The sequence below is a fragment of the Peromyscus leucopus genome, chromosome 1 (assembly GCF_004664715.2).
Source record: "Peromyscus leucopus breed LL Stock chromosome 1, UCI_PerLeu_2.1, whole genome shotgun sequence".
NCBI classification, from domain to species: Eukaryota; Metazoa; Chordata; class Mammalia; order Rodentia; family Cricetidae; genus Peromyscus; species Peromyscus leucopus.
Window position 1 is genome coordinate 45,124,650 of NC_051063.1, and position 18,244 is coordinate 45,142,893.

At 47.0% G+C, this 18,244-nt stretch overlaps 1 protein-coding gene across 5 annotated transcripts in view; it reads right to left on the reverse strand.

The window, feature by feature from the left end:
• Myof (myoferlin) overlaps positions 1 to 18,244 on the reverse strand; it is a 148,587-nt gene that overhangs the window by 12,448 nt on the left and 117,895 nt on the right. For 2 of the 5 annotated variants that reach the window (XM_037206602.1, XM_037206600.1), the window contains 11 exons: positions 17,986 to 18,042; positions 16,533 to 16,544; positions 14,354 to 14,452; positions 12,651 to 12,776; positions 11,090 to 11,245; positions 10,507 to 10,598; positions 6,025 to 6,195; positions 5,071 to 5,219; positions 3,116 to 3,255; positions 444 to 532; positions 261 to 356 (listed from right to left, as the gene is read on the reverse strand). In XM_037206602.1, the coding sequence (XP_037062497.1) occupies positions 261 to 356; positions 444 to 532; positions 3,116 to 3,255; positions 5,071 to 5,219; positions 6,025 to 6,195; positions 10,507 to 10,598; positions 11,090 to 11,245; positions 12,651 to 12,776; positions 14,354 to 14,452; positions 16,533 to 16,544; positions 17,986 to 18,042 (1,187 nt within the window). Of the gene's footprint in view, positions 1 to 260; positions 357 to 443; positions 533 to 1,375; positions 2,235 to 3,115; positions 3,256 to 5,070; positions 5,220 to 6,024; positions 6,196 to 10,506; positions 10,599 to 11,089; positions 11,246 to 12,650; positions 12,777 to 14,353; positions 14,453 to 16,532; positions 16,545 to 17,985; positions 18,043 to 18,244 lie in introns of those variants that run through there. The other 3 variants (XM_028882902.2, XM_028882900.2, XM_037206609.1) reach the window with 2 other exon arrangements.

An 18,244-nucleotide genomic window follows, 5' to 3' on the forward strand; every position in this document is an offset into this window, starting at 1 on the left:
AGAATGAAAGAATGAGGAATGAAGACATGTTTATCAATTCTTGTAGTTGAGAGATGATCCTACCCTACATACAGTCTAGAGAGCTTTCTCTTTTCTTCTGTGCCCCTCCTGCATTCTGCTTTTCTGGCACTCCCTAAGCAGACCACACTGGTAAATAGTAGTTTCCAGTAACATCAGTGGGCACCTCAAACAGTGGTGCCCTGTAAAAGAAGAGGTCCGTTTCGTTCCCCAGCTTGTGGGAGTCTGTTTGCTGTCCTCACCCTTTGACATAGATGTCACTCATATCCTCCCCTGTGATGCTCTTCTCATCCAAGATGACATCCTTGGTATTCCAGATGATCACACGCAGGTAGTACCTGAAAAACAACACGTTTTGAAAGTAGATTTCTTTTGGTCCTGGATGGAGTCCCTGCTCCAGGGATCAGGGTTTTAGGCTTACTCACTTCTTGGCTTTCCTGGGAGTGATGTTGAAAGGGGGACCTGGTGGTCCCAAACTCTTGGGGAAGACATCCACCCACATCTGAAGTTTCCCCTAAACCATACACAAAGGAAAGAAGGCTAGAGTCACATATGGAAGAAATCACAGTTTTCCTTTTTCTTGGCAGCATTGAACATGGACCCCAGGCCTTCCCACATGCTAGGAGAGCCCTCTACCACTGAGCTATAAAAGCACTTCCTCCATCCCATTTCTTAAGAGAAACCACTTCTTTGGACTTGCTGATTTATTACTCCACATGAGCCATCATGGAGAAAAGAGCAAGCCAAAGTTAAGCTTGTCTGCAACGTCATAAGCCACTCACTTTCCATTCTCACCCCAAGAGTAACAGAGCTGCATTCACCCATCTGTATCACGGCTTGAAATTGCCTTGTTAATAAAATGAGGGGCTTCCTATTACAGCTGCTAGTGCAAACACACACGCACACACACACACATGCACAGACATACATGCATACACACACTCACTCTTTTTTCTCCTTTTCTATTTTAATAAAAAGAAAAAAGTTATAACTAATATAAGAAAAACTATATACAAAAGTACAATAACTATATGCCATATATACAAGCAATAAATACCTAAACAATGTCTAGTCCGTTTGCATTTGACAAATTCAGAGAAAATAATTCCATTATCTATCCTATTTTGGTAAGTCCAAAATGTACTTGGTTCACTTTCTATCCTAACTTATATTACTAACTGAACTATCTTATAACGTCTTTCAAATTTATACACTTACTCTTTAGTGAGTTCCTTTTCTGAAATTCTTAACAAGGAAAACCATAACTATCTAATCTTCAACATATAACTAACTGCTCTTCAACTCCCTCAGAGACCCAAGAAGGAAATAATATTACCTAATAAAAATAAAAACAGGAAGTGCACACAAGCAGCTTCCAAAAAAATGCACACACTCACTCTCAAACATTTAAAATTGAGTCCTTCCCTCACACTGACACTCTACCCGTGGTCACACTGCTTACCTGACTCAGTCTCGACTGGATTTCCCACTTACCTCAGAGTGACAAAATGGCAATTGGCTTTGTAAAGGAAAACCAAGGTAGTTCTGGGAGGTGACTCTAAAACAGTGACTCGGTTTCCAGAAAGTGAATGTCCCTGTGTCACGGTGCCACCCCCGCAGCAGAGGCTCATATGAGAGGAAGGGGCAGGGCCTGGACAGACACTTGTGCTGCCATCTTGGTGAGGTCCTGGTCTGCTCTCTGACTACTATGGACTGAGCCTTTCTACTTCACTGGAATGTTCTTCCAGACAGGTATGAATGCCAGTAAAAAGCTACCCAACCATTCAAATCAATTTATAGTCTCTACATTATTTTTGGATCTTGTATGGACTCTGCCTTCAGACAAACATAGACTAGTCTTTGAGAAGTTTGCCAAGGAAACCACTGGATTGGCTTCCTAATGCATTTCGATCAAAATGAATTACCTGGAACCCTGAAAGGGAATATATTTTACTATGATCCTGACTCTTTTCCAACTAATCTCTAGGCTCAGGGCTCTACCATACATCAGGCACACCACAGGACATTAGGCATCCAGGCGTCACCTAAGATTCAGCCACAGTCTGCGTCTACCACTGCAGGCAGAAGCGAAGGCAGGCTGGAACCTTCTCAGGAAGAAATCTTCCTCACTTTTCAATTCTTGAGACCCCATCCAAGATTGATGGGTGGGAGGAAGGAGATCAGGATGAATAGGCTTCGAATAGAAAGAAGGAGCACTAAGAACAAGAAGAAATCGAAATGTAGCACAGGATAAAAGCAAGATGTGACAAAATTACCTAGAAGCCATGGCCACTTCTGAGTGATAAGCATGTCTGTAGTCTTTTAGTAGGTATTGATATTTGCTTCTAGTAAGTTAATATTTGTTAAAGTGTGAGTTCCTAGCTACTTATATTAGAGCCCTTGAGGCATGTATTGAAATTCACATTCCTGGACTTAACCCAGACCTCTGGTATCTAAATCTCTGCGGACACAGCCTGGAAGCACTCACTACAACAAGCTTCTACATGGCTTACTTTGTCAGTGAATGTGTCTTACTTTGCTTCTCCAGAAACTGGGCCCATTTTCTGGGGGTTGGCTTGCCCCCCATCATCGTGCACATAGTCCCTTTGACCAACTATTTGTGTGCTGTGCCCCCGCTTCCTTGACCCTTTAGACTTAGATGGCACCTCTCCCCCAAGCCAGGCCAAGCTCAGTCTGCTCTCCTGATTACAGCTGGCTGCTCCATTGGTAGACAGCTGGGCCACATTGGGAGGACCAATCCCTGAGTATAGAACACTGAAGCAAGTACTCAGGGACCCTCTGCAGTACTCAGACTCAGGAAAGTGGTGACAGCAAGAGAAAGGATTGACCAGAACCGGAAATAGGAACAAAGACAAGGGAGACCCTGGCTTGAGTTTGTTCTCAATTGTAGGTAATCTCTTGTCAGTATTTAATGAGATTCCTAAAACTCTTTGCAACAAACTCCTTTGGAATGAAGCTGGTTTGAGTTTCTTTTCTGTTTCTTGCATATCTAAAAGTACAAAGACACCCTTCAAGATGCAAAACAGTCAGTGATTGTCATTGCATTTGAGGAGTGGATGGTGGGTCCCCCCTTTACCTGGGAAATGTTGGGTTGGAAAGTGCTATGCAAAGTCCTTGTCTCCACATGCTCAGGGACCAGCCCCTGAGTCCTGAGGATATGGAGGGCCAGACGCTCTTCGGGGGCCCCAAGGTGCTGGTGCAGGATTTTGTTGGCTTCTGGAATGCAAAGTGGTATTGAAATAGGGAGGAAGAATCAGGAACAATCCAGTCAGATGGCCCCAACAACTTGCGGCATATCATCCCAAACTTCGTAAAAAACAGACAGGCATCACCAGTATGTACAATGTCGATATGAACTTGTGAAGGACTAAATGGATACAAACAGCTCTTGACTTCCCTACTGAGGCTTACATCTACCTTGTAGTCTGCCAACAGCAGAGACCAGAGCATGCTAGAATGGGTGAGTAGCTTGTATTTACTTTTCTAAGCACAGGCTCACAACCATCTTATTTTCTAGCCTCCCTTACAAGCAGTCCGATGCGGCCATGTGACCAAGTTCATCTAGAAGACAACATGGATAGAATGACATGGGTGTCACCTCTGGACTCAGCCCTCTGCGATAGGACACAATCTGTGCCTTTCTCTTCTGGATGTGGAGGAAGATAAAAGCCTAGATAACTGTGCTGAAGAACAGCAGAGCCTGTAGGAGGAAAGCGTCCTCATTCCACGATGCGCTTGCTTAGATGACAGGTCACCCTAAGTTTCCAACACACTCAGCCACTGAGATCTGCAAGTTCATCTGTTACGGCAGCAGGTACCATTGTGGCATTTAAAAACATGGTGCCTAGGTCTCTGACATCTCTCTCAGGGGGAGGTGGATTCTGTATCTCTCCAATTTTAATCTGGAGACAGGGCAAAGCCAGAGAACAGGAGAAAGGAGGCTGTGTGATTTTTTGAGGTTCAACAGATTGGGGGGTATCTCATAATTTGGGGGCCACCTTTAACCACCTGACCATAATGCTTTCCATCTGTTCTCCTTTGCCTTTGCAAGTCCACACATTAACTACAGCATCAGCAGCTCTTTAAGCAGCTAATCTCCCCTGAGACTGATGAACTCTTCTTCAAAATGAAAAGAGAGAGCCAAGTTTCTTACAATGTCAAGAATCAAGTTGGGGAGCAGGAACCACTTTCACCCCCACATGTCTTTACTCAGTTTTACCAGGCATCTTTGAAGGACAGCCTCACCATGACCCTCTTTGGGAGTCCCACCCCTTCTCTTCCCCAGAGACCATAGGAGCATCCTATAGCCCACATGCTATGAAGCATATTTCCATCACTGTCTCAGTATGGCTAACTGGATATGTGTAGGATGGATGTGTCATGAAGGGGCAGGACCCCAATCTTCAATCTGAGCCAGATGGGAACAAAGCAGGTTGTCTGTACTGTCTCCAGCATCCTCAAGACTTCTCAGGAAAGCGCTCAAATATGATGGAGTCAATCTCTCATTCTGTCTCTCTGTCTCTGTATCTGCATCTGTCTCTCTCTGTATCTTGTGTTTTTTTGAGACAGGGTTTCTCTGTGTAGTCCTGGTTGTCCTAGAACTTGCTCTATAGACCAGGCTGGCCTCAAACTCAGAGATCTGCCTGCCTGTCTCCTGAGTGCTGGGACTAACAGCATGTGTTAGTTACCACCACCCAGCTATGATGGAGTGCTTTGGGATAGAATCTTTCACTGTCATTGGAACGTTTTAAAGCTAATTATGTATTACAGGAAAACTGGCTAGTCATTAGACCTTTATAGTTAAAGTTCAAATGACGATGATCTGAAAAGAGTGGGTGCAACCTAAGACAGACAGGAAAATGTGTCGATTATGACATTTGAGGGACAAAGGACTGTCCCTTGCTGTGGCTTTTTTTTTTTAGGTTAGGTCAGATAGACAGTCTCACAAGGAATCATCCATGTCCCTCCTCCAATTGCAGCAGCAGAAATGGGTTATTACACCATGCTTACAACCCACAGCTTCGTGCTCACCAAATTCATCCAGATGGTAGTCTCGTCCTCCATATCTGATTCTGCTTCCATCTTCGGAAAGGACTGGTGGCGGGAAGCCTTTGAATCTGGCTACATTCTGAAGCAGCTGTGTTGGTCTCAGCTGATCTCGCCAGGTGTTTACTCCAGAACTGTGGGCAGTACCACGGTTCTGGAGTTACTGAGTGCCCCAGGCACACAGTGTTCCACACAAGTGCACGTGTCCAAGCACACACATATAACTGAATAGAGACATGTCTACACACTGCGTCCTGGACATCTCTCTCAGAGGTATAAAACCCACATATTACTTTGGCTTCAGCCAACTCACCATGTTTATTTTTTGTGTCCAGTTCCCTCCTCAACAAAAATGAAGAATCTGGGATCATCATAGTCATAGAGGGAAATTCTAAAACCAGAAGTAGCTTGCTGTCTCATTGGATGTTTAGAGAGTCACTGGTTAGCAGCAGGGATCACTAGGCATCATAGAATCCTGGTGGTGGTGGTGGTGGGTGGTGGTGGTGGTGTGGTGGGTGGTGGTGGTGGTGGTGTGGTGGTGGTGGTGGTGGTGGTGGTAGTGGTAGATAATTGGTGGTGAGTTAATGGGAGGATAGATTTGGTAGTTAATAATCAATCCCTATTTATAAAAGCTAGAGAACCTCTGCCATGCCACCTGGCTAGCCTAAGTCCCTGGCCTCCAGGAGCTCAAGAATAGGAGAGGGGACCGGTTCTCAGAGCATTGACCTTGTGTCACACGCAGGGCACTGCACTGCTCGAGGAACCACCATTTCAACAAACAGTGATGTGAATGAGGCAACGTGGTGTCCTGCTTCATCCTCAGATAATCTTGTGAAAAATGACACTGGGTGGGCCAATAGAGCCATGGTACACTGAAGCCAGGCACTGAGTGAGCCTCGGGCACAGCAGAGCACCTCCACTCATGGGGAAACAACTTACACACAGTACTGCTCAGGAATGCCGCAGTGGGATCCGAACCGGGAAAGGAAGCGGTTCTCCAAGTCAATGATCGTTTCTCCCACCTTCTCATCTCGGGTGAGGGTGTCGTAGTCATAGACAGAGATTTTCAGGTCTTTCTCCTGAGGCAAGTAGCAGCTCAGTTCGTACATTCTAAGAAAAATGCACACGGAGAATGATCAGGGGTCTTCCATGCTTCTCCACAAACCAAGACTCAGACAAAGAAATGCCAGGTGGTGGCGATGTCTGGGGAGGACAACTGGTGTGGGTGGGGAGATGTGATGAACAGTAGACACTAGTAATAAAACAATGCTCAGGAGAAAAGCATGGGCTGGATACCAAGGTTCAAATCCCAGCTATGCCACTTACTCAGCCTCCCTGTTCTCAGTTTTCTCCTCTGTGAAATGATCACAGTGACACACATCACCTATTTTATTCTAAGAGCCAAGTGAAGAAATGTTTAGAAAACATTCAGTAGGAGTGTACTGATCAAAACTTAGTTTTAGAATAATAATACATTATATTGCTGGTTTTAATATTACCACCTGAGACATCTTTTCTCCTCTCTGCAGGAAGATCAATAAACCATTTGTCTGAACCCCGCTTCATTCTGTATTCTGCTCATCAGAGACCCCTGCCCCAGGGAACAACTTGACCCATCCCTTAGAAGGGTGCAGAGGGCATGCATGAACTTGCATAGTGTGCGGCGTAGGGGGCCTGCCAGGACCTCTGGTCCAGCCACAGGCTTCGTCCAGTTCTTAAAGCTTTCCTATGGGACCTGCATTAGAATGTGAATACCTCTAAGACACAAAGAGATAACCCAATAGCAATCTGATTGGTGGGTGAACTATGTGGTCCAGGGGATGGTGACTGCATGTGTCAGCTCCAGACAGGCAGGGCTTAGCCTCAGTATTGCATTGTTTGTGGAGGTATCCCTCTCCTCGCAAGTGCTCAGTGCATGTTCCTAGAGGAAAAACTGTGAAGGTCTCCTGCTCTGGGCTCCCTCTTGTGCACAGGCTTTTGTCCAGTGAGCCAGGGATGACTGGTTAGTGGCACCCTGGAAGAAAGCTCCTGGATGTCTCCTGCACCAAGCTCAGAGACCTCCCTAGATGCAGCAGCCACCCTGAGGCTCCAGGCAGGCAGGTGACTGCAGGGAACGGGGTACTTGTGTCATAATTATACACAAAGCATCGAAGCCAGTGTGGGCATCAGATGTACACACAGTATGCAGGTATGCACGCAGCTCAAGTACCCCTACACATAAATTTTTTTTTAAATTAAAAAGAAATGTAGTCAAGTGCTGTGGCATACACTTTTAGTCCCAGTAGTTAGAAAGCAGAAGCAGGTGGATCTCTGTGAGTTGCAGGCCAGCTTGGTCTACAGATTGAGTTCCAGGATAGCCAGGCTATGTACAAAGACTGTGCCTCAAAAAAACAAGAACAACAAAAAGAAAAACAGTAAGCTGGGCATGGTGGTGCACTCTTAGAGACAGAAGAGGCTTGCTGTAAATTTGATGCCAGCCTGATCTACATAGTAAGTTCTAGAACGGCCAGGAATACACAGTAAGATCCTATCTCTTATATTTTCGGTTGTGAGCCTAGCCTTTAACGGCTGAGCCATCTCTCCAGCCCAGATCCTATCTCAAGGGAAACAACCCAAAACTTCAAGTTTCTTGACTAAGGAATATTCTTCTCCCATGAGATATCAATTATTTTTTTCAATCTTTTAGTTTATTGTTATTGTGTGGGTGCTACGTGGGTGAATGTGGGCACCACAGCCCACACATGGAGGTCAGGAGTTTAATGTTATACAGAGAAGCCAGGATGAACAACGGCCAAGAACACAGGACATGAGGCTTCTTTCGCAAGTTTTGTCCCAGAGTCTCTCGACTGAGAAGCAAGCCACTTCCCAAGACTGAGGTCCCCGCCTGGAGCCACCGGCTGGATGGACAGAAGTCTGTGCAAACCCCTAGACAGCCACTGACCTAGCAGAGCCTGGCGGCATCATTTGCTCTCAGGGTGGCTCTGAGAAAGACTTTTCCTGCCACTTAACTAAGCTTGTGCTTGGCACCTCTGAGACAAGCCCTTCAGACAGGGCTGCCTTTCTGCCTTCAAAGCTGGCTCTGCCCGCTCCCTAGTCTCCTTCACTCGGAGCCCTCCTTCCTGTCCTGCATGCCTTTTCCTGTCTAGACCTTGGGGCTGGATCAGCGGAAGAAAGGGAAAATGATCACATTCCTGTGCCAGAGGATTACTTCTCCTCCCTGGGCCCGGCACTCGGCCTAGGGGTGCGCAGCATGGAGGCTGTTGGTGTGCAGGTGTCTGAGTGTATGCATGTGTGTGCATGTATACACACACGCTGGGGGCCAAGTGGGTGGTCCTTTGTACATGTGTGTTCCTGCTGGTGAGGATGGCTTGGGTTGAATCTAAAACTGGATGACCAAGGTGTGTGTGTGTGTGTGTGTGTGTGTGTGTGTGTGTGTGTGTGTGTGTACACAAGTGTGCATGAGAGAGACAAACACAGAGAGGCAGAAAAAGAAAGAGAGGAATATGTGTAAGGCGGTAAGGCACAAACTAATGAGTACATAGGGCATAGGACAAACAGGAACAGTGCTCTTCACCTAGCAAAATTTTGGGAGAATAATACCATTTCCCCCCTTTGTGCGTGTGCGAGCACGTGTGTGTGTGTGTGTGTGTGTGTGTGTGTGTGTGTGTATACATATGTGCAAACTATTGTGCTCATTTGTGCATGTGGAGGCCAGAATGTCTTCCTTTATCATTTACTACTTTAAAAAAAAATTAAGAACAAAGCTGGGCAGTGGTGGTAATCCCAGCACTTTGGAGGCAGAGGCAGGAGGATCTCTGTGAGTTCAAGGTCAGCCTGCCCTACAGAGCAAGATCCAGAACAGCCAGGGCTGTTACACAGAAAAACTTTGTCTAGAAAAAAAATTAAGAACAAATATTTTTAATTCTTAATTTTGTGATGGGGGGTAGGTATATGTGACGGTGCATGGGTTAAGGTCATAGGACAATTTGGGAGTCAGTTCTTGCCTCTCACCCTTTCAAGGCAAGGTCTCTCTTGTTTCTGCTCTGTGCTGCATACTTTAGGCTAGATGGCCAGGAAGTTTCTGGGTAATTTTTTTTTTTTAAGGATCCCAAGGATGGAATTTGGTTTGTCTGAATCCTGTGGCCACTGGGCCATAGCCTCTGCTCTCTACTTTAGTTTACGGATAGAAGAGCTGGGGATCCGAACTCAGGTCCTCACGCTCACACAACTGGTCACGGAATCACCTCCCAGCCCTTCCTCAAATGGCCGGCCCGAAGAACATTTTCCTACAGATGGTAACTTTGCTGTGAAGATGGAATACTGCTGAGGACTTGGAAAAGCCCTGGAGTTGTGGACTTCTAGCTCCTTCTGTCTCTATCACCGACTGACAGCTGTGGGACCCTGTGTCCTCACCTGAGATGTGGGGCTGCTGACCCTGCCCTGCCTGGCTAGTGAATCTAACCCAGAAGAAAGTCAGACCTCTACAGAGCAGAGTGCAGTGCGAAGCCGTGAAGACATTGGTATCATAGGACATGAGTTCAAGTACGGCCTCTGCCTGTGACCAGGACGGTGTTAGGCACACATTCTCTCTGGGCCTGTTTCTATTCCTGTCAGAGTTTTGTGAGATTTTTCTAAGGTGTCTTCTAGAAATGGCTCAGCAGAGGACCTGCTCACTCTGAGTACTCAGCAAATATTAATTGTTATTGAACACGAAAGGTGTTCACAGTGGAATAATGTTGGTTTTACTTAATAATCATCTGGTGTTGGTGACAGAGACAGCTCTGACAAGATTTATGTCACAGGGCTGGTAAGATGACTTTTGGGTACAGGCTCCTGCTGCCAAGCCTGATGACCTGAGATCCATCCCTGGACCCACACAGTAGAAGGGGGGAACCAAGTTGCCTCTGACTGCCACATGTATACACATGTTCCTAAAAGTGACGTAAATAAAAGTGTTTCTAAAATACAGATACTATAGCTCAGAAACAAGTCAAGATTGTAACCACGAAGAAAACAATGCTGTGTCAAGAATCTTGGGGCATTAATGACCAATAAAGCAGATTATCTGTCCTGTCTCTTTGCACCCTCCCCTCAGGGACACATTCACTGGATCAAAAGCAGAGAGCTAGAACAGTCCAATAAAGAGAGCCCAAACTAGCCTCTGGAAGTGAAAACAGGATTTTGTGGGGGCTGAGCCCCTCCCCATGCTTAATGTCTGTCTCATGGGGCCTTGCTTCTACCCCTTAAGGACTTGGGACAGATCTCGACCCAGAGAAACCCATCTTGTGATGCTCATGGTACTTCCTAGTCCTCCTTCTGCCTATTTCCCTGATGAGGGACCTGTACACACTCCCAGTATTAGTGCCTGGAACAGGGCAGGGCACATTTTGTGAAGGAGGAATGTTTTGAACTGTAAGTTACCTGCCGAACACTGGGTTGAGAGTGTTGGGAATGTAATGGTCTCGGTCTTCAATTACTTTTTTGCCCAGGGTTATTTTAATATAAGGATCGCACTGTGGAGACAAGAGAGGTGAGTTGTTATATCATCACAGGGTGCAAACTGAAGTCAATTTCTGGGATAGACTTGGCTTGCTTCCCTACTCCCAACTGATGATAAAGGTGGTGCCGGGGCACCTAAGGGTGAAGATGAGCTGGGTGCAAGGTTCTCCTTTGGGTGGCAGGGGGCCAGCGTGCCTTCCGAGCAGCTGTGTGGGTGAAAAGGTGGGTGGAGTGGAAGCAGGGGTGACCTGGCTCTGCTCATGCTGGTCTGGGGTCACATCAGTAACATGAGAAGGATGAACTGAACAGCCCTAGGCACCTCCCACTCCTCAAAGCTCTTAGGTAAATCCCCATGGGGACAGTCTCCTGCACACATTGTTTTGATAGAGTATCTTTCTCCTCGTGAGATAACAGACGCCCAGCAAGAAAGAAGGTGACAATTACCACAGGCTGATGACTGTAATTATCCTGCTTACAGGAGAAGGCCCCACACCCAAACTCTTACCAGGCCATTGTTGTCCTGGGGCTGGAGCGCTAAGCCTTGAACAATGTAAATCCTAACCGTGCATTCCTGCGGGACACTGTCAGGCAGTTCCCGAAACTGCCTGGGAGGGGCTGGCACACTGGGGTCATCGGGCAGGGGGTAGATGCGGAAGGAGCCCTGAGAGAGAGAGACAGAGACACACAGTGATGACTTCAAAGGCACTGTCCCCCCTTCAGAGCACACAGGGCACCCTCCCTACCACACAGTCTGGGGGATGCAGGTCTGTGTTTGTGGAAGAGACGACATGCATTGGCTCTTGAGTGATTCCAGTAAGGAACGTGAGGGGATTCTATAGCCATCATTTCAGAGAGAGGTAAAGAGTTGACATTATTTTGGAGATGGCAGAAGCCCAGTGGAGTACTAAGATGGCTTCCCTTCTGTGTCAGCCCGACCTGCCTGGGCCCCACTTCCAAGTAAATCCATGCTCGGCTTCAGGCCTCAGCTAGAGAGACTGCATGCTTTGTTATGAAGCTATCTTAAGCACAGGGAAAGGTACTGAGGTTGGGATTAGGATGTTTGGACCATTGTTCTGGCCGGCTACATTCAGGAACATGTCACAAAGCAAGCAGCCACAGAATACTGGGTGTGGAGGACCCAAAACTCAAGAAACAGAGTGTGGCACAAGATGCTAGGTTAGCTTGACTCCATGCCCTATTGTTGGCTTAGGGGAGGCTGGGGCAAGGAGGATTTGAGACCCTGTGTCGGGTATAATCCTCTGATCCATTAGCCATGTCTGCTATTGGCACAGGATTAGGACGTGGCCGTGTTCGGTGCCCTGGCTTTGCCAAGTGTGCTGGGGAGGAGAAGCAGCCATCAAATCTGACAGGAGGTGAACCCAGACCTGTGGGAGCCCAGAGCATGGCTGAGTCATGCTGCCCAAAGCAACCAGGGGACGACTCTTGACAAACACTGACATTCGAGCTGGCTCAGTGGAGGAGCAGGGCTTGGTCAGAGCACAGAGAGGAAAGGGAGGGCATCCAGGGAAGGAAGAGTGGCCTGGTCCAAGGCTCTGTGCATCCGTCAAGAGGACTTGCAAGGTGTGTTTGGGACTTGGGAGTGGTTCCTCCATGCAGGAGGGAACCCTGGCTTGTGAAAGGCCTGCCTAGCTTTGGAAGGAGTTGAGACCTGAGCTGGGAAATGGAGAGGTGTGTTTAAGCCATTCAGATGAGGTCAGACGAGCCGTTCAGATTTGGTTGCAGTGAGGAGGGACTGGTCGGAAGGAGAAAGGTGGCGAGGATCTTGGCCTGAGAACTTGCCACAGGGATCCTGCTAAAACCCCCGAGGGCAGAAGTACAGAGAAGAAAGTAGATCTTGGACAGAGCTGGCCCTGGAGGATTCAAGACTGGCTGAGACAAGCAGGAAAAAGCAATACCCAGGCTCCCTTTGGCCCCTTTGCTAGGGCAGCTTTTCCTTCCAGCAGAGGGCAGAGGACACACCCAGCTGCAGACATCTGCTGTCTTTCCTCCAAGACCCACAAATGAAGATGGATTTTCAACAGGACAAACACACACAGTTCACTCACCTTAAACTCCCCTACCACAGACGGGTCTTCGTTCTCATCGGACTTGCCTCTGTACAACTTGAAGGTATCTGAGAAATCTGTCAGGCCCTCAAAGTCGGCTACATCCTCCAGTTCACAGTCGTAGATCTGAAAACCACCAACAGACTCTCAGTTTCTCATTAAAACACAGGAAGAGTCTCCAGTCAACGGGACTGAGTACCGGAAGGCAGGAGGATGCTGCGGAACACCTGGGACACTCACTCTCCTGGTGGGGGCGGCATAAAACAACCACTTGGAAAAATGCTGCACTTCCTTTAAGGAGTTAAATATCCACCTATCCTATGGTCCAGAAATGGTGTTTCTAGGAATTTACCCAAGAGGAACAAAAGCATGTCCCCATGGTTCAAGAATGCCCCTAGTGTTGGGAGAAAGTTAACAAACTGTGGAGAGGACAGGGGGAGGGAGGAGGAAAGAAGGAGGGAGGGGAGGGAGAGAGGGGGGATGGAGGCAAGCTAGAGTGTGGAGCTGACCCGCCCCCAGGCCAGTCTGGTCCAATACTGTTCAGCAAGAAGAGACAAACTAGTAATACCATAACAGCAGGATGAGTCTCAGAAGCCGAGTCTGGGACCCACGGAGCGCACTGCAGAGTGAATATGGTGTGAATCCAGCTGTAGGGAGCACACAAGCAGGTGAAACCAAGGTACCATGGTGGAAACCAGATGGGCTGTCCACCAGAAGGCTGCGGCTCACGGGGAACTGGCTTGAAAGGAGCACAGAGGAGCTTCCTGTGTGTGGACATGGTCTTCCCCTTGGCCCCGGGTGCTGCTCTGCACGGGAGTGTACAACTCCGAAGCTCGGGGAAGGATCACCTTACGGCATATAAATTATATCCTGACTTTTTAAAAAGACAAGAGAGAAAGGTGGACAGGTGGGAGAGAGGGGAAGGGAGGGAGTCAGGGAGGAGAGGGAGAAGGAACATGAACTTGTCCCCTCAGCCTGGTCTCATCAGTTTTCAGTGTGACCGCTTACACGCTGATGTTCCTTAAGCTACACAAAGAGATCATAACATCAACAAGCAAGGATACAGGCCCTTCTACTTTGATAGAATGATTTTGATAACTAGATGTTTCTCATTTAATGTTCTCTGATACCTTGCTCTGACTATGGATTTGTAGCTGACAGAGTTAGCAACTGAACGGAGAACTGAAAAACTCAGAGCATGAATAGGAGATAGTCCAGACGGCCACCCTTGCCTAGCTCCGCAGCCTCCTCCTGCACACATGTGCCCATGGTTGTGACGTGACAACCACGGGCACATACACGTAACAGAACAAACTTTTCACTTAGCCGAACTGATGACTGGTCGGAAGACAAAATGATGCATGCTGACATCAGTTGCTCTGCAAAGGCAGCTGGGACTTCTGGGTCTCCCTGAGCCAAATAAGTCTGGATAATTGTCGGCCTCATTAGTATGGTACCAGCCCATTCCTAGCCTGCTGCCAGATGCCCCCAAGCCTCAAAGTGGAAGTCACGCAAACATAACTCAGCAGCTTTCCTCAAGTCCTGGTCCTTGGCCAAGGCGAGCTGTTGCAAGAGGGCTTTCCAGGAGACCAGAGGTACTCCTGGCCCCTCTCCATCAGTACCTACCGTGAGGCCTTTTAAACCCAGAGCCTTATGCATGCTGGGACTGGCTTTTCTCTACGCACAAACATAGGTTCAAGTACCTTGAGTTTGGAATATCCTTTCTGAATATACTGTCCACATTTTTCATGCTCCCCCGAAGAAGCATAAAATTTGCTCCACCAGTCAACGATTTCTTCCTCCTAAAACCATGTTAAAATGAAAAACATCTTTACTGATGATCTGGATTTCTAATTTACACAGGAAAATTGCTGTGGAATAGAGGAGAGACTGCTAACTGCTCTGAGGTTATATGCCTCTGTTTATATGCGCTGTGGGCAGCACACCCACAATTCTGCTCAGAGGCAGACCTCAACCAATGACATGCATGTGGGGTGTGTGTGTGTGTGTGTGTGTGTGTGTGTGTGTGTGTGTGTGTGTGCATGTGTAGGAGTGTATGTGGGGGTCAGTGGACAACCTCAAGGTGACACTGCGTGAATGCTCTTCACCTCCTGGGAAGCAGCTCTCTTAGGGCCCGGGGTTCACATTTGGGCTAGATTTGCTGGCCGGCAAACCCAGTCGTCGTCCCCGTCCCCCCCCCCCCCGGAGCCGGGGTGCTGGAATACACACATGCACCACCATACTACTCAGCAGTTTCACGTGGATTCTGGGGCTAGAACCCAAGGCCCGAACTTGTGAGCAAGCGCTGCACCCACTGCACTCTCTGCCTAACCCCTCATGAAATGTGTTCGCTTCAGTGTCCACATCTGTACCAGCTGTTTTTCTCAGATCTGATACATAGGATCTATTAATTTGTCCCCTTTGTTTCTTTACTCGGTTAACGTTTGTATCCACCAATAAAGTAGCATAGCATTTCCAACACATGCTTTCTATCACCTCATTTCCTTGGCTTTTTTAGCAACAATGCAAATCTCTCTAAACGAAGAGTTGGGTGAACTGGTTCTAGCTCTAGCCCTTCTGTTACAAGCCACAGTGCCTTGGGCAAGTTGTCCTGCAACTCTGAGCATCAGTTTCTTCATCTAGTGGCGTAATACCAACTGCCTCCACCTGCCCATAAAGTTGATCTGGAAATCAAGTAAGATCACCAAGAGAGCCAGCTCTGAAACACTGAAAGTGTGAAACCAAGGTAGAGAGGATTAGGGTTCCTTTACATCAGTGGCTCCCACCCCATCCTTGAAGATTCCGATTCAGCCATTCTGGGCTGAGAACTGGGGTTCATTATGGTCGCATAAGTCTCCAGTGATTTCAATTACATCCAGAGCTGTTCGACTTTTGTGTTGATGGGTGGCTCTTGGTTGGGCAGAAGAGATAATATATGAGGCCCTCCCTCATATTCCAGGGCCTGCATAGAGCCAAATAGTCTCCTTTTATCTATTTCTCTCCTTCCCTTCTCCCCCTCCATCCCTCCCTCTATCCATTCCTTTCTTTCTTCATCCCTTCTTTCCTTCCTTTCTGCATGCAGTCTTGATATATATTTCAAACTGACCTCAAACTAATCATCTTCCTGCCTCAGTCTCAGAAGAGCTATGATTACAGGTATGAAGTACCATACCCACCCTCCACTCTGCCTTGTAACATCTGCGTGGGAACTGCTTACTGCTTTTTCTAATCTGCCTTAGAAATGGTGCTGTTGTCAAAAATAAGTGTCACCTGTGGTAACCCTCCTGTTCTGTAGGGATGGAGAGGAACAAGGAGCCACAAAGGCTATTTTCAGGCTGGAGAGATGGTTCGGTGGTTAAGAGTACTTGTTGCTCTGCCAGACCATCGGAGATCAATTCCCAGCACCCACACTATCACCTGAACTTCAGCTCCAGGGTATCTGATGCCCCTTGCTGGCCACCACAGGTACCTATACATACATGTACATACCCACACACCATACACATCTATACACATGAAATCATAAAAAGTCTGTTTCTTATTTGTATGTGGGAGGAAGTATTTACAGATTTATGTGTATAAGTAAATGCTTATGTACATGTGCATCTTTACATGTGTTTTTAGATGTATAATTCGTGTGTGTGTGTGTGTGTGTGTGTGTGTGTGTGTGTGTGTGCAGTTACAAAGAGTTATTTGCCCTTTATAGATCATCAATCCATCCCTGGACGTAGGAAGAAAACTTTACATACCAATTGTAGACAGAAAATACATGTATGGAAAACTGAACCAAGGGCCTTGCACATGCAAAGTCAAGCTCTTTACTCCTGAGAAGCACCCTAACCCCATGAGTCTTAGATGTGCGAAAATATGGACAATAGTTACCTTTTCTGTCAGCTGAATGTATGAAGTCAGTAGTAAGGAAAACCATATGAAGGTCACACGGATGTTTGGTTTAAGATCCCATGAACATTGGGTTTAAAAAGAAAGAGAGTAAGAAACATTATTTTCCGGCATGCTTTATATTACCAACATTTAACAGATCATCTAATTATTCTAGTCAAGAGCATCTCATCACTGAACATATCTTAGAATTCTTCTCTAGAAATACATGGAGGAGTTCCACACAGTCCTTGAATGGCTTGGAGGTATTCACCCATGTTGTGTTTTCAGTGGGGCCGGGTTGTTCTGTGGTCAGCTAACACAGGAGATGCTCGGGGGGGGGGGGGTGATGGAGCTACTCATCTTCCTCCTCCCAACCTCTCATCTCACGTAGCTTCAAAAGCATATCCCCAATACAACCGCAGTCTCAGCCCTTCAAGAACTCTCCTGTCACACGTGTGTGTGACTGAGGTCATCATGTCAATCCTTTTCTGTTTTCCCCATACCTCTGTGAGAATACCACATAAATACTGATATGAGAACAGTCCTCTAATACAAGGCTGCTAGGTTTCTCGTTAGCCAAATCCTCCCACTGAGATTTCTGCTTGGAGAATTTGCCCCTGGCATTAGGGCCCATCCAGGAATGAGAGAAGGAAGAGCTGGAGTCTGGTGGACTTTGAGTTTCCTTCTGGTCCTTGCTGGGACACTGCTAAGCTCACCCTAAGCCAGTTTAAGAAAATGCTACCCAGTCCCCCTTCCTGAAGTCCCAACTTCACTTCCAGTCTAAGAGCAACGGTTCACTACCACACTTTTGTGGTTGCTGTGTGGAGGGCCACGGGCTTTTTCAGGTCCTCAGTATTTCTACCTAGAGTGACCCTTGTTATAACAGAATTGCCAAGGGAGGCAGAGAGAAAGAGATGTAGCAATTCTTTTGATTAGATCCATTCCAAAACAAGATTAGGGTTAAATAATCACAGTTGGAGTGAGATTTTGGAGAGAGGAATTTTAAAAAAAATATCTTTTCCCAGTCTCAATGTCTTGAATCCAGATATTTAGTTTGTTCATTCATGTTTATTTTCAGTTATACAGAACTGATTTGGGGTAAAGAACAGGCCGTGTTTAAAAAGCATCCAGACAAGTTGCTGACTTTAAATTTCAGAGCTAGCCCAGGAGGCTTCCTTCATGTCTGCTTGTTCATTATTCCATGCGGAAAAGGAAGGACAGCCACTCGTGGGACTTCCTTTTTTTTTTTTTTTTTTTGGTCTAATAAATGAACTTGAAAATCCAATTCAAAGGACTACATGGCGCAGGCCAGTCTCCCCTGCTACTTAAAATGATATTATTGTCTAAAGGTCACCTTTCACTCCAAAATCTACTAATAGACCCCGGAGGAATTCAAGTCCTTAGATCAAGCTCCCCCAGGCCCATGCAGCCTCATGCATCTTATTATACATACATGCACTGTCCTTGGAGAGGCCATTTTGCTGAGTGCTGTTGACATACTGCTTAAGCACTGGAATTGGAAGGCAGTTGTTGAGATGGCCAGGAAGGAATGTCTGTGCTGTCTGGCTGGCACTTTACCAATTTGCCCCACATCCCCACTTCCCGCTTTTCTTTTGATAGTGCTAAAATCATCTGTTCAGAGTTCCCACAGACATCATAGAGGATGATGCCATCCCGGGAAGACTCAGCCTCCGGCCTCCAGTCCTCAGCAA